General features: G+C 50.3%; 1 protein-coding gene across 4 annotated transcripts in view; it reads left to right on the top strand.

Annotated features, from left to right (window-relative positions):
• Positions 1 to 14923, top strand: part of NME7 (NME/NM23 family member 7) — a 265751-nt gene extending 250828 nt beyond the window's left edge. For all 4 annotated transcript variants that reach the window (XM_032318639.1, XM_032318637.1, XM_032318638.1 and 1 more), the window contains one exon: positions 14643 to 14923. Coding sequence is in view for 1 of the 4 variants with exons in the window: in XM_032318638.1 (XP_032174529.1) it covers positions 14643 to 14681 (39 nt within the window). In the remaining 3 variants the exon portion in view is untranslated. The remainder of the gene's footprint in view (positions 1 to 14642) is intronic.
• Positions 14924 to 15037: the final 114 nt, after the last annotated feature.

The raw sequence follows: 15037 nt of genomic DNA, 5'->3' as shown, positions 1-15037 counted from the left end.
CCTGAGCTGAAGGCAGAGGCTTTAACCCACTGAGCCCCCCAGGCACCCCCAAGCAGATGGTATTTTAGCCGTGCAGGAGCTGTCATACTGGCCTCCTGGGGCATTTCCCCCCAATATAGTCAAAGACTAGATTCATGTTACCCTAACTTAAAAGTGTTACTTCATGTTTAAATCAATAATTCTAGACAAAAATAATAGGGAGTAATGGCAGAAGAAGATATCAGTATTTTTTATCAATTATTTTGAGTATTAATTTCCAAGGTAGAAGCACAGCAGAGCCACGGTATCACTGAAGGCCTCAGAAAACTCCCTCTACCTCTAACTACAAACCCACAAATAAAAGAAACTTCAGATGAGTTAAAGGTATAAAATGATATAAAATTACTAGCTCCTCCTCTAAGATTTTATGACTGTAACAGACATCAAGTCTAATTTTTAAAAATGCATATTTAATCTTAGTTTCAGAGTCCTTAAGCCTTTGGCTCATATTTAGCACTAAATGTTAAACCAGAGATAAAGTTTCTATACAATCTGAAGGACTTCCATTTTAAAAGGAAGTAAAAGAGGTGACATTGAAAGTCTAGATTTTTATAGCTTGGTTTTGTTAATTAAAAAGTGTCATTCTCGTAATTCCCCCATAATTTAAGGCTTCAATGTAATGTCCCCATTCACTGCAAGACATTATTTTAGAATTCCCAGGATCAAAGATTCAGTAAGATCTTTTCTTGGTGCCAAGACCATTCATTCATTCATTCATTCAAGAGAAAAGGCTCGATTTTTTAATATAATCACCATGGCTGCCTATTTTACTAAACTTCCTGGGTAGGTTTTGAAGACTTGGGGTGCCTGTTTGGTACCCACAGATCCTGTCTCCCCAGTGTGTTGTGTGTGTCAACGACATGTGGGCATCCAGAATGCCAAGCGGTAAACATAACTCAAAGATGTCACCAGTGCAAGTCATTCAGTAAAGTGGAGTTTTGACCCAGCAATATAAATAAGTGAAACATCCAGAGTATTTTAGTCACTCTGACTCATTGTGCAATCAGGCCGTTTATGAATTACTGTTCCCAAGATCTGACACTCTTGTTGGAGAAGGCTGAAAATTTTTCCATGATGCCAAGATGAATGATTCAAGAAGGTGGTATTGAATTTTTGCATATAATTGACATTTTTATCCCAAACCCACTTCAAGGCAATATTTGCGCTTTATGTTAAATGTGACTCCAGTATCTCCGGATATTAAATGTTGCTCTTTACTCCGCGGAACTGGCGTCCTCACATGGATTAACAGCGCCAGAGTCCGGAGAGCTCTCCTTCAGTGCCGACGTCACCGATGTCATCTACAAGACTGAAAGAAACAGCTCGATACAGCAAAGCATTTTCCCTTTTGTACATAAGATCTTTTAAAGCTTTCAAAGGACGAGGGTCCCGAGAGAGAGTTTTCTCTTTCTGCCTTTGGTGTAGAAGTCATCAGACCCTGATTAAATGCTTAGTGTGACCACCTACCAGTTTCTTAAGTTCCGTGAGAGTTTTTCTGTTGGCTGGTTAGTGGCTTAAAGATTCTAAGGCCACAAGGTACAAAAGTGGGGGTAGTGGGTCCATGAGGACCATGAGGCAGAGGGTCCTTGGAGAGCACTGTGGGCAGAAGGAATTGAATGTCTGGAGAGACAGGACAGAGGAGGAAGCGCTCAGTGGATGGTTTGAAATTTGAGTAGTGAGAGTTTAGAATCCGAAGGGACTGAGCGCTTATGCTAGCACTTGGAATCGTTGGCCGGTTTCAGGTTGTGAAAGGTTGTGTTTTGTTTTCTGAGTCCAGAGCAATGTTAAGAAAACACCAGCGGCAGGATACAGCGGGGTCGGAGGGGATGGACAGTGGGGTCCCGCTTCTGTCTGGGTTTGTCACACGTGTATCTGGTTTTCCTGTCTAAGCTGGAGTCCTGCAACACAGGTGTTGAACAGCAGCATCTTCTGCTGTTCTTCATGTTTAAGAAACGGCACACGACAAAGAGGAAGTAACGTCATTGAGGGGATTGCACAGAATGTTCTCCGGTCTTTCAAGTTCTTAATTTCTGATTCTGATTTTCTGAACTATTCAGTTAATTTTCAGTCGACCTGACTATAATAGTCTGGATTTTGAAATTTCCCTCAAGTGTACTTTTGTGTTATGTGTGATGGATTCACAGCGCAGCTCTGGTTGAAAAGCTCATGGCATGCTTGCAGGGGCCTCCAAGAAACTGCAGACAGCTTCAGAATGATTTGTTTTGTTTCGTTTTGTTTTCCAAACTAGCCCAAGTGTGTCCCAGTGAAGGTAGATCATTTCCATCAACATTTCCATCCATGTTAGGGGAGTCGTTGGTCCCGGGGGGGTTAAGTACCTGCACTGAAGAAAACACCATGGTCACCGCCACTAATTAGCTCCCTTGGTGGTGAGTTCATCGCAACGGGTAAGGATTGTGAGTCCGCGAACACTGGTCTCCCTGCGCTTGCAGACGGAGGGGGACGTCCGCCGAAATGCTGTGGCTGAGGAAGTGTAAGCAGTGTGGCCGGAACAGGACAGGTGGTTCGGAATCCTCGTGGGGGGAGGGCTTTCTTTCTGCAATTATTGGATCGGACTTCGCTCTTTTTCATTTTTTTTTTAAAGATTTATTTATTTGAGAGAGAGAGAGAGCGCGCGCGCGCATGAGTTGGGGGAGGGGGAGAAGCAGGCTCCCTGCTGAGGGGAGGGCAGGGCCGCATCCCAGGACCCGTGGATCATGATCCGAGCCGAAGGCAGATGCTTAACTGACTGAGCCCCCCAGGCACCCCCCGACTTCACTCATTTTGAACAGCTTGTGTGTGTGTTTCAGGAATCTTTAGTGGACACGCGGGAAGCGCGTGTTCAGCGTGAGGGACCCCAGACCTCCGCTGAGCTCCTCCGTGACTTCCGCACTCGGCCAGGCCGAGGAAGCACGGCGTGTGCGGTCCAGGTTAGAGTCCCAGCTCGTGCCCCGATTCCGCTCCGTCGCCAGCTGTGGGACCCGCGCTCCGGCTGCCCGACTGTGCCCTGCAGGTGGCAGGCCCAGGTCGGGGGGAAGCAGGAGGGTTAAAGGCGGTGGTGAGTGCGAAGCATTTGGAATAGCGCTGTTGCTGCTGCGTCGCCGTCCTGCTTATTCCTGTGACTTGTGTCTGCGAAGAATTTGGCTGCTAGGAACAGAAATGCCAAAAGTAGCACAGATTAGAAGTTTTCTTACTGGTGAACAAGGAGCAAGGTCTCCGGTGTAACACAGTGACTCTTCCTGCTGAAAAGGAAGCTACGAAGGCAGCTGTCTTGGCGCATTCAGGCTGCTGTGAACAACGCCGTCGACCACTTGGCTTGTAGCCCCCAGAAATCAGTTTCCCAGAGTTCTAGAGGCTAGACATAGGCTAGACAGTGCAAGGTCAAGGGGCTGGCAGATTTAGTGACAGGCTTTGGTTCCGCAGCTCAGGACTTCAGCCTGACAGTCATCTTGGCCCTTCCCAGTGACGGCCTCTTAGCTCCAAAGTGGCTGCTCTGCCCTAGCCCTCTTCCGGACAGAGGCAACCCCAGGGCAAAGGGCAAAAGACACCGCGGGCTGAGTGTGCCTGCTTTTAGTGAGCTTTCCAGGAGCCCTACCCAGCCACTTCGCTTACACCACATTGGTCTGGAACGAGTCACAGGCCTCCCCTCCCCCCACGGGTAATAAAGGCTCTGCACTTTGCTTCCCCAATGAATCAAAATTCTCCTCATGAAGGGGAAAGAAAGGAGGAGTATCCGTCTCTCCCACATTCTTTTTAGCGTTGCTGTCTTTTCTGTCGTTATGAATATTATCTTGAAACAACACCGTCTTTCTCTCCTGTAAGATTTCCAAAGACAAAATCCATAACTCTTGGGTCTGTCTACGTGAATCTTGAAAATAGCGCCAGGGGGGCAGGCCAACAATCAGGAACCAGTATTTTAACGGGTTGAGTTCTGGTTGAGGCTTTGACTTTACTGTTCTGTTCTGAGTCGTTTACGAGAACATGAAACGTGAGTGAAATGATCTAGACTTTAGATGGGCCCGAGGCCGAGGTACACCCCTCGACAGAAGGCTGTAAATTAAAGCCAAACTATTCTAAATGAAATCTTTAAACTAATAAGGCTTTAGATAACTCACTGTTTTGTGTTATTCCAAAAACTCAAATGACTTGTAGGATTTAAGGGCCAGCGGTACTCTTGTTTAAATAAGTTAGGATTCAGTTTTGATAGGAAGAGCCTTTGTCTGAAGCGTGGCTCTGTCATACTTGCCTCTTTCTGGAAGCTCTGTTCACTTTCCCTTTTTAAGAGGAATCTGGCCACTCACTTCTTACCAAATCACTTCTTACCTCCTGAAATCCTCTCTGAATTTCAAGAGGTCGTGGTCCTGGCTGGCCGAGGCGTGGGGCCCTTCCGTTCTGTTCCTGAATGTCAGCATTTGGGGTGTTCCGTCAGCCTGATGGCAGAGGGCCATGGTGGAGCCTGTGCGGGAAGCCACTTGGTCACTCTGTGGCCGGCTTGGATAAAGAGTGGGTGGGAAGGGTATGAAAAAGCAGAGAAACTGAAACCACCGGTGTCCCCACAGAGCAAGTGTCCTGCTGTCTCTGTGAACGACGTAGGAGTGTAGGAAGAAGGAAGAGGGACACGCCTTGCCCTGCAGGACTTACGGGTGTGAAAGTGGTGAAGCTCTTTCTCTGCTCTTGAGTGGTGGAAACCAAGAATGACCAGAATCTTGGCAGAATCTTGCATTTAGTGAGTGTATCGTTGGGCTCTATGAAAGCCCAGCCGGCCCTGAGATGGGAGGTCACACTGTGGGGAACAGGAGCCCACCGAGGTTGGGACTGGGGAATGGCTGGTACTCACGGAAGCCGTGAGACAGTGGTGGCGGATGGAGCCTCCCGTCTTCTAGAGTTGCGGGCAGCGCATCTCGTCCCCTTCTGCCCCGTCACCCCGCAGGAGCACTGGCTGCGCACACTCGGCCGCTGTCCCAGCTCCCATTCTCCGGGCACTGTGCAACACACTCTTTACGTACTAAGAAGCTTAAAATTTCACGCAAATGTACTTACTCAGGATAAATTTTTGCTAGTAACGGTCAAAAATGTTTATAGAAAAATAGGGCAGTTGCCTCTTGTAACACTGCTATCAAGGTTTAAGAATATTTCTTCAACATCTCCAGCTTGCCCTTCAAAGAGATTATGAAAATATAACTCTAAACATTTGAACCTTCAAGTCTTTGGCTATAACGAAGTCATTCTTTTCCTTAAACTTAAATTAGCTCAACATTTGCTCTTTCAGTTTCTTTCCAGATTTAAGTGAAAAAGTCCACTCCTACTGTTCCCTCATTATCTAACAGATTCTGATTATACATTCTCTCAGCTTTGGTCTGATCTGAGAGCAGCTTTACTTTTCTTACATGTCTTTATCAAAGCAATGTCCTATCTTCTAAGTAATTTTAGTTGCTAGTTTCTAAGTCCGCGATTTTCATCTTGGAGCTTTTCTAACGGAAATATGTATGAAGTATAGCAGCAGCAAGAACTTCCCGAGAAGCAAATACCCCGTGGTGTTTCTGAAAAGGTTCCGTAATTCCTTGGTTTCATTTCCAGTATCCCGCGTGAGGTCTGTCCACAGTGACGGCAGCCCAGACAATGACTGTCCCGTAGGCCCAAGTCCGTAGGGATCTGAGAGAACATACCTGACGATATTGTTTCTAGAACTCATTCGGTGAGCCTGCTTGACTTCTTTCTTGTGAACACGCAAGCTGCCCTGGTGAAGTTGACGGCCTGCATTTTGCCCACGTTCCCCATTTCGCGATGTGAGGCCCATTGCCCATCTCCTCGGCCCGCCCCGTCCATGTGGGGGCCTGCAGTATACCGCCTACACCAGCGAAAGCCCAGGTTACTGGGAAGTTTCAGCCTCTCCTTCAGGTCACTTAGGACAGCCTCAGATGGGCTTGGTCCCAGCCCTGGTTTCTAGGGCACCTACTTTCACTAACTCTGTCTAAGGCGGCGGTTTGCAACCCTACTGAACCCGAGAAGTGCCCGGGAGCCGCGTGAAAATGAACGTTGAGGGTCTTCCCAAGACCAGACGAGGCGACTCTCCTAACATAGGGTCCAAGTGTGTAGTTATTTCTGAAGCTCCAAAGGGTGCTTCTGACGTGGGCAGACGAACATCACTCATCTCAAGAAGGCATCGTCATGTTTACGTTTTCTTTCCTTATTTGAAGGCTTTTTTTTTTTTTTTAAACAAAAATTGAGAATGGGATCTCTTCTCTGTCAAAAGCCTCTTCTGTGGGGAGTCAGCAAACATGAATTTTGAGTGTGATGTGTCAAGTTCAGCTGAGAGCTCTCCCCCGCTTGCCTGGTGCTCTGGTGGAGGTGGCCCAGCTCTGAGCTGCTCCCCCGCTTCCCGCAAGCCCAGCCCGGGCCGCCCCGTGAAAGCTGACGACGCGTGCGTGTGTGCAGCTCGTCCTTCCGTACGCGTTCATCCTAATGATGTAGGTTTTCTTCTCCCCACTTTTCTACCAGGAAACAGGCTCACGGAGTTCAACATACTTGTCTAGGGCACTAGGACATGGTAGCTAGAATCAAGTTCGGTTCTTTCCAAGTCCAGATTCAGCTACTCTCACTCTTCACCGGCATTCCCCAAAGCTTAGCTTTTCCTGTGCCCCAAGGTACCGATGGTCCCCTCTTCTCCCTCTCACCTTGTGCACCTGTGGGACTCTTTTTTTTTTTAAATTTTATTTATTTGACAGAGAGATCACAAGTAGGCAGAGAGGCAGGCAGAGAGAGAGGAGGGGAAGCAGACTCCCCACTGAGTGGGGAACCCGATGCAGGACTCGACCCCAGGACCCTGAGATCATGACCTGAGCCGAAGGCAGAGGCTTAACCCACTGAGCCACGCAGACACCCCACCTGTGGGCCTCCTCGTATCATGATACTATGTTTGCCCATAAGTGACGGACAGAAATCCCTTCTATTTCTCAACACATCGGTGTCCGTCTCCTACAAATCTAGAACAGTGATCTGCATTCCATCACCGCAGAATGATGGCGAGACCCAGGAAATTAAGACATTGCTACTGTCTATGTACAGACCTGAAAATCTCACCAGTTTCACCCATCAGTGTCTTTTGCAGCAAGAGAAAAAAATGTTTCTGGTCTGGATCCAGTTAAGGATAACATGTTGCATTTGGTTCTCATGTGTCTTTACTGTCCTTATTTGCAAAGGTCTTCCATCTGCTTTAGTCATTCATGACCTGATTAATTATGTAGGTTCTCCTCTGGTGGGCAGGAGTGGTCTGAGCAGTTTGGCTCTCACGGAATGGTGCGTTGCTCAGAAACCCACGGCTTCCTTGCCACACGGCAGGATAGGCCACAGCCTTGCCAGCATTGGAGAAACAGGAATGATATTTGCTATGGAGTTCTTACTGTGTGCTAGCGCTCTGAGGCTTTCCTTATTTTTTAAAAATTAACGTATAATGTATTATTAGCCCCAGGGGTACAGGTCTATGAATCGTCAGGCTTACACACTTCACAGCACTCACCACAGCACATGCCCTCCCCAATGTCCATCACCCAGACACCCTCTCCCTACCCCCCACCCCCAGCAACCCTCAGTTTGTTTCCTGAGATTAAGAGTCTCTTATGGTTTGTCTCTTGTTATGGTTGTCCTCTTACGGTTCCATCTTGTTTCATTTTTTTCCCTCCCTGCCCCCCACAGCCCTCTGTTCTGTCTCTCAAACTCCTCATCTCAGGGAGATCATATAATAATTATCTTTCTCTGATTGACTTATTTTGCTCAGCATGATACCCTCTAGTTCCATGCATGTCGTTGCAAATGGCAAGATTTCATTTCTTTTGATGGCTGCGTAGTATTCCCTTGTATGTGTACTCTACATCTTCTTTATCCATTCATCTGTTGATGGACAACTAGACTGTTACCATAGTTTGGTTATTGTGGACATTGCTGCTATAAACATTGGGGTGCACGTGCCCCTTCGGATCACTACATTTGTTATCTTTAGGGTAAATACCCAGTAGTGTGATTGCTGGGCCATAGGGTAGCTCTATTTTCAACTTTTTGAGGAACCTCCATGCTGTTTTCCAGAGTGGTTGCACCAGTTTGCATTCCCACCAACAGTGTAGGAGGGTTCCCCTTTCTCTACATCCTCGCCAACTTCTATTTCCTGACTTGTTAATTTTAGCCATTCTGACTGGTGTGAAGTGGGTTCTCACTGTGGTTTTGATTTGTATTTTCACAACAACCCTGTGTAATAAGTATTATTAGGTTATGGATATGGAATCTGAGAAACAGTTGTGATGTGACTTCCTCAAGGTCATCCAGCCTAGAAATGGCCAGGTCAGGGTTCAGACTCTAACAAGCAGACTCCACCCCCTTGTGGGAGCCTTACCCAGCCCAGGCAGACCCCTGGGCACTAGACAGAGCTATGTGCCCTCACGCAAAGAGTTAGCTCTAAATGCTGACACTGCGGCTCATCCAACCAGAAAAGATTAGTTTCTAGTCTGTAAAGTCAGTTGTAAGGATTACGCACGATAAACTGTTAAAGCACATGTCACAAGGACTCCATTTTTGGGGGGAAAAAGGGAAATTTACAATGTAAATATTGAACAGCTATCCGTAGCTCATACTCCTTCATGGTAGCTCTCAGAATGTACTTTTTTAATCATTGGAAGTAGGGAGAAAAAGGGAAAAGAAGTGACAAACGTCTGTTCATATTTTTAGAGTTTTTGAGGGGTTGAGGAGTGACTAGCTACAACCAAAACCACCTTCAAAGCAGAAGAGGCCAGATAATGAGTCATGAAGCCCAATTTTAGAATGAACTTCTAGAAAGGACTCTTGTGTCTTCAGTTATATTAGAAAAGAAAAATAAAGGTATATATTTCCAGTAAAGAGAAAGGTCAGTGCTACTCTGTGATGGGTTAAGGAAGAATTACACTCCAGCTTTAAAGAAAGACTTGCTCTCCTTAGTGGCCAACAGGCAGTAAGAAAATCACATGGGCTTTAAAGAGAGCTCTGAGCACACTAGGTTTACAGAATTCCTGAAATATACAGCCATGTTAGTGGAAAATTTTTATTTTGTCTTAAAACATTTCACACGTGGCCTCTGCCCCTGTGGAGAAAGAAGGTAACGCTGCGTGAGGAGGGACTCTGGTGACTTAGTTCGTGTCACGGCTGCGTCTGAGCCCAAGGCCTTCCTGGGCTCCGTGGCTGCCCTAGGAGGCAGGGGTAGCCGCCTTTCTCGGAAGGCTGGATCTTCCCTCTGAACCCAGCCTTCAGCTACCGCCTCCTTCCCCACAGGGGCCCACTTCCCCGGGCTCTGTTTGGGGAGCAGAAAATAGGTGGTGACTTGGAGAGAAAAACTGGAAAGGGAGGAGAAGCCCAGCCGCAGTGCAGGCAGGGTCGAGTCTCCTGTGTGTGGCCTCTGCGTGGCCTCTGCGTGGCCTCTGCTCCTCCTCACCCCTGCCCCAGGACTTCGGCGAGCCTTCCAGATCCCATCTTCCATGGCCTCCCCGGCACCTGCCCGACCCGCCCGCTCTCACCAGAGGTCTGTCCATTGATTGTTTTCAAAGCAGCCCTTTCTGCCAGTTTCTTCTCAGCCAGTAGGAACACCCTGCAGGAGTGGCCCTAGCATAGCAGCCCATGGCTAGAAACAGAACGGGCTCAGAACGGAATGCAGGGCCCCTTGTTCAAAAACTATTAAGAGGGGCACCTGGGTGGCTCAGTTTGTTAAATGTCTGCCTTCGGCTCAGGTCATGATCCCAAAGTCCTGGGATTGAGCTTGCGTTGGGCTCCCTGCTCAGCGGGGAGCCTGCTTCTCCCTCTGCCCCTCACCTCACTTGTGCCATCTCTCTCTCACTCTCTCTCTAATAAATAAAATCTAAAAAAAAAAAAAAGTTAACAACAACAAAAATCTATTAAGAATCTCAAGAGGGAGACAGTGGAAAGAACATGAAACCAGGCATGACCCTTCCAGCACGTGGCCCTGTGCAGTGGCCCAGGTCGCACACCTGCAAACCCATCTCTGGAGAGAAGGGGCTGAAGTGAGTAGAGAGTTTTCTGTTGATCTGGCTGGTCTATTTGAAAATCAGCATATACATCAGTCAAATTCAGATTGACTGGATTTTATCTGAAAACCTGCCTCACGGTGGCCATGGTGCAAATGTTCTGATTTGGTGCCTGGACTCCATGGCCGTGGGGGAGATGAATTCTGTAAATGTTCAAACATATCTGCACTCCTACGTAAAAGGAAAAAAATAACTCCACAGGTATTTTGGATGCCAGCCAACCTTAAGAACCACTGGAGAACACGTGGCTGCACTTTCCCCCAAAGCACCTGACTCAGTTGTCCGTGAAGAGCCTGGGCCTCTATAGCAGACTCGGATAGAAAGCTGGAGGAAGTAACTGTGCAAAGGGATTTCAGACTAGCTCCATGTTCTAGAAGTTCCGTGGAAGCAGTGCGGGACAGGACTAGAATCACTAGCCTCGAGACCCACTTTTGCTACGCACTATTCAGGGCAAAAATGGTCCCCTGGAAGCAATTTTAGAAGATTTATATTTATTTGAATTCCATTGCTAGAGAGTTTTCTGTCATGGAGATGCACGGTCATGGGCAATTGCAGAGTCTGCTCCGGAGGAGATGGAGAGCCAAGAGGCTTCGCGGCATCGTAGGTAAAGACTCAGATTCTGGTCCTGCGGACTCGGCACGTGCTCCGGCTCCCTGCCCGCGGGAGTGGCAGCCCCTGGCCCTCAGGATCCCGATCATGCGTGGGTGGGGGGGAGATTCACGGCGCTGTGGCGAGAGGCGAGGCTTGTGCACGCATCAGACCGCGCTGTGAAGGACTGAGCGCGTGTGCGCGTCTGTTCCTAACTTGGAGGGGGAGGGGGAGAACGGAGCCTCAGGCTGATGTCACCGGACGTGTCCGCACCGCCATCCTGCAGGCGGCTGGAGTCGCTGTCTCTTCGTGGGCATGAACCGCGGCTCGTCCTCATTGTTAACCCGTTTGGGTGTCGATGGCTTGTGTCCTCCTGGCGGTTTACTGTTTCCACTTGCACCTTAGCACACGGGAGCAGCTAGACGGGGGTGCGCGCGTGTCCCCCGTCCCGGGATTCGAGATTTCCGAGGACCGGGGCTCACGCGTCCCTCCTGGACGGGTGCGCTTGGTGCGTTAGTGACAGGGACGGTCGCAGACGGAGGGGAAGGAAATCGAGTACCAAGAAGAGAACAGGGCCGGCCGCTTAAGACACTCAGGAACGGGAAGACAGTGTTACAGAGCAGGGACCGCGTCCTGCTGGGCCCCTGCCTGGGGTCCGCACAGCTCGGTCCGCGCTGGGCGCAGAAGCAGCTCCGGGCAAACTGCGAATGGCAGGAGAGAAGGGGCGGCTCTAGAGGAAGCCTCCTGCAGGCGTGGGCTTCTCAGGTCGCGTTCCCTGTGGTAGAACCCGGCGTGCCCGTCAGCCTTATCAGTGCCCTTGCTCCAGGCAGGGTCACCCGACCCTGCCACCCTGGCCGTTGTGGAACCGCTGCCCCTTACGCAAGGCCCGGCTCCTCCTCCCGTTCCCGGGGACGGCCCCACGCGGCTCCAAGGCCTCCCAGTTTAATGACTGCAAGTCCCTAGAAGTGTATGGTGTGGAAGGGCCGCCTTTTGCGGGGATCAAGTATTTGATTCCCGGAGCATGTAGGGTGAAGGACCGGCCAGGAACTGTCAGACCCGGGCCGGTGAGTACGCGGGACCCGCTCAGCCCGCAGTGGCCCTGTCCCGGCCAGAGTGACGAGGCCTCTGCTTGGGAAGGCGGCGCTCCTCACCCTGCGGCCGGGGCCCGACGTGCGAAGACCCGGGTCCCAAAGGCTCTGTGGAGTCAGCCGCAGGTGCCGTGTCGCAGGTTACCGCAGCGTGGCCTGTCCTAGCGCGTGGGATGTGCCGTGCGACATCCAGCAGCAGGACTGTCGTCAGGCAAGCCAGCACCGCCCCACGACACTTGTCACACAGAGCGGACCGAGGCCGGCAGTGTCTGGGAGGTCAGCACACTCCAGACGGACCCGGACGGCCGCCTTGGTCTGACTCCTCCTGCCACACGGGTGAGCGCGGGCACCGGCAGCTCCCTCCTTCCTGTCCGCTGGCCCTTGGGGACCGGCGACAGCGCCCGTCACTGTGAGCTCCCGCACGGAGGAGACGAGGGAGCCGCGCGTCGTCCCTGTTGACTCTGAAACCCAGAGCACTTCGCTCGTCACAATTGCTCTTGAATGTCCTTGGAGGGTCCCCCCACCCCGCGCCCCTCCCCCCGTAGTCCTGAGGTCCTCAGCCCTGAGGTTCCGAGTTAGCTCAGCAGGTCCTCCGAGGGCCAGACGCACAGTGACGGGGAAGTGGTGTGAACCCTTTAGGGAGCCGGGAGCGGAGTGGTCATTGGCCTTTGAAAGATTGTGATAACTGGATTTTCGTCCCTGATTACTGATGATGTTTTTAATTTGGAGCTGGAGCTGCGCCCTCTGGGAATAAGGGAGCCGCCAGGGCATATGCTGTTGTTCTAGAATAGAGTTCAGATTAGATTTTGCCCAAACAGGTACAGAACCGGGAAAACTTGGCTTCTGTTAATGCTATACTTTTGGCAAAATGTTCCTAGAATCTTGCTGGCTGTGTTTCCCTTCCGTGAGTTTTACCGTATCTGAGTACCACCTGAGTACTATTTTGCTTAAAACCCATTCACTGTTACACTTGAGTAAATTTGTTTCACTCCCATAAATGCAAAACTAGTATTACTTGTCCTTAATTGAGGATAATCAAATAAATACAGTAAAGACAAAGGTTATTAAATTCTAGCTAGGTAGCAATGCTTGCCACAGGTTCTGGGCCCAAGGCCTATATCCCTGTCCCTGAAAGGCAGATTACCCTGGGTGACAGGGTAGCACCAGGCCGAAACTTGCCGTCCCGGAATGTGATGGATTGAAAAGGAAAAAAGAAAATCCTTTTTCCTCGGCTCAGTAATCATTCTGATGCCTTTGGTTCCAAGTGGGACTGGGCCTACCTTTGAAAGACACTGCCTTTGAGAATCGCATTCCTTTATATTCAGTTGAGGAATTGAGTACTTGAACTTGTGTGAAAACCTCTCTGTAGGATGAGAGGGAGTGGGAGGCACCGTCCCTACACCCCAAAAGTGTGTCATCTAATAAGGGATGGACTAAACTGGTGAGGTGAGAAGAGGCAGAACCCACGAGTGCACAGAGCTCGCGACCCGAACACACAGTGTATGTCGTACGAGAAGGCGCGCTGCGGAGAGAGGACAGGTCTGAGCGTTCTCGTCACCCGCGGGTCTGTCCCCAGCAGGCAGTCAGCAACACCTACCGAGTCAGGGAATACAACCCCCAGCCCAGTCACCCGGTGGGGATGTCACCGTACGGTTCGCGGGTGGGGACTGGCTTGGAGGAGGCAAGATTTGGGCGGAATCTTGAGGTGACTGCGTGCTCGCCCACGCATGACCACGCGCACGGGGGCTGACAGGACACGTGAGGGCACCGGATTGAGTGTGACTGAGGTCGTGACCTTAGCCTAAAAACGGCAAACTACCTCCCCAGCCCCAGCGTGTGTTCCCAGACCTAAAGCCATCTCTCTTCTTGTTCTATAAAGCCCCCACCTTTCAGCCGGACAGACACCCTAGAAAATGAGTTGTTGGAGCAAGAGAAACGTCTTCTCTTGCAGGAGCGACACCTCCTATTTCTAGACGCATGGGTGCGGCGCCGACTTTGCCGGAGCGGCCGCGGGGTCTCCCCGCGAACACGGGCTCCCCAGACCGCTGCGGCGAAGCTGTGGCGCCGCTTCCACAGTCCCCCGTGCTGGTTCTGTTGTTGTTAAAGGGGATCCCAGCTCTTCCGGTGCTGACCTGCCGTCGCACGGTTTGCTGGTCTGGAGACAGCCAGGTCTCTGGTGATGCTTTTCCAGAATAAAGCAGGCGAGCAGCTCGGCGGGAGCAGGAAGAGCCGCTGCCCTGGGTCCGCTCTGCCGCCCCACACGGGGTGCGGGCCTCGGGCGCTGTGGCTCGGCAGCTGGGTGAGGGGGAGGCGTGATCACCCCAGAGGCATCTCTTGGGGGCGGCGAGGACTGGGAGGCTCTGCTCAGGCTCTGGCCACGCAGCCTTTGTGACAGGCCTCGCTCCCAGCACCGGGACGTGGCACTCCAGCGTGGCCCTTTCCCACGTGGGTTCTGGGATCCCGACCCTACACTCACTCACACGACGGTGCTCCTCAGAAAGCTCAGTCTGTGTCACCACGAAGGCTGAGGTTGCAGCATGGCCAAGTACGAACCGCGAACCAAAGGCAAGGTATGAACCTTAACGGACCGTAACCTCAGACCTACCCTCGTGTGTTAACTGAACCGCAGACGCCCCAGTGAAGCACTAGCAGGGGCCAAAGCTGCGCGTCTTCTAAAGTAAGCACAGTCCGCACCACAGAATCCTTTTAAACTTCACCTTTGAACCAAAACCTCATGGAGCCCCCTGCCTCGGATGAACCTAGTTGTCTCTTTGGGAAGGGGTGTGCTCTGGGCTCAGCTCCTGGCCTCTCCAGCGAGAAAGGCTGAATTTCCAGTGAACTAACGAACTCCTTTATCTGTCTTGTGACGCAGGTCCAGTACTTCTTCAAGATCCTGGACAACTCGGAGTAGAGAAAAGCAAAGAAGTCACAGCCGGAGCAGTAGGACAAGAGTGAGTCACACACGTGCGGAGTGTGTTCATTCTTTTATTGTCCGTTGTTTGAACCTGACCGCATACAAGATCAAGAAGAGCACTGTACTCCTGGCAATTATTGTACATGTTAGAACATGGATTTTGCAGACAACATTTAACACCAGTCTAGGGGGTACTGCATTGCTTTTTATAAAGTCCAAAATAAAGATTTATTTTCAAACAAGTGACTTTGGTTTATTTCATACATTACACTTTTTCTTGCAGAAAAAAATAAAATTGTACAACTGCATAAATATAAAATTCTTCCACCATGAAAATGGTTAAAACATTCATA

This window comes from Mustela erminea, chromosome 17 (assembly GCF_009829155.1).
Source record: "Mustela erminea isolate mMusErm1 chromosome 17, mMusErm1.Pri, whole genome shotgun sequence".
NCBI classification, from domain to species: Eukaryota; Metazoa; Chordata; class Mammalia; order Carnivora; family Mustelidae; genus Mustela; species Mustela erminea.
The sequence above is the reverse complement of the archived record's forward strand: the minus strand, read 5'-3'. Positions and strand labels throughout refer to the sequence as shown.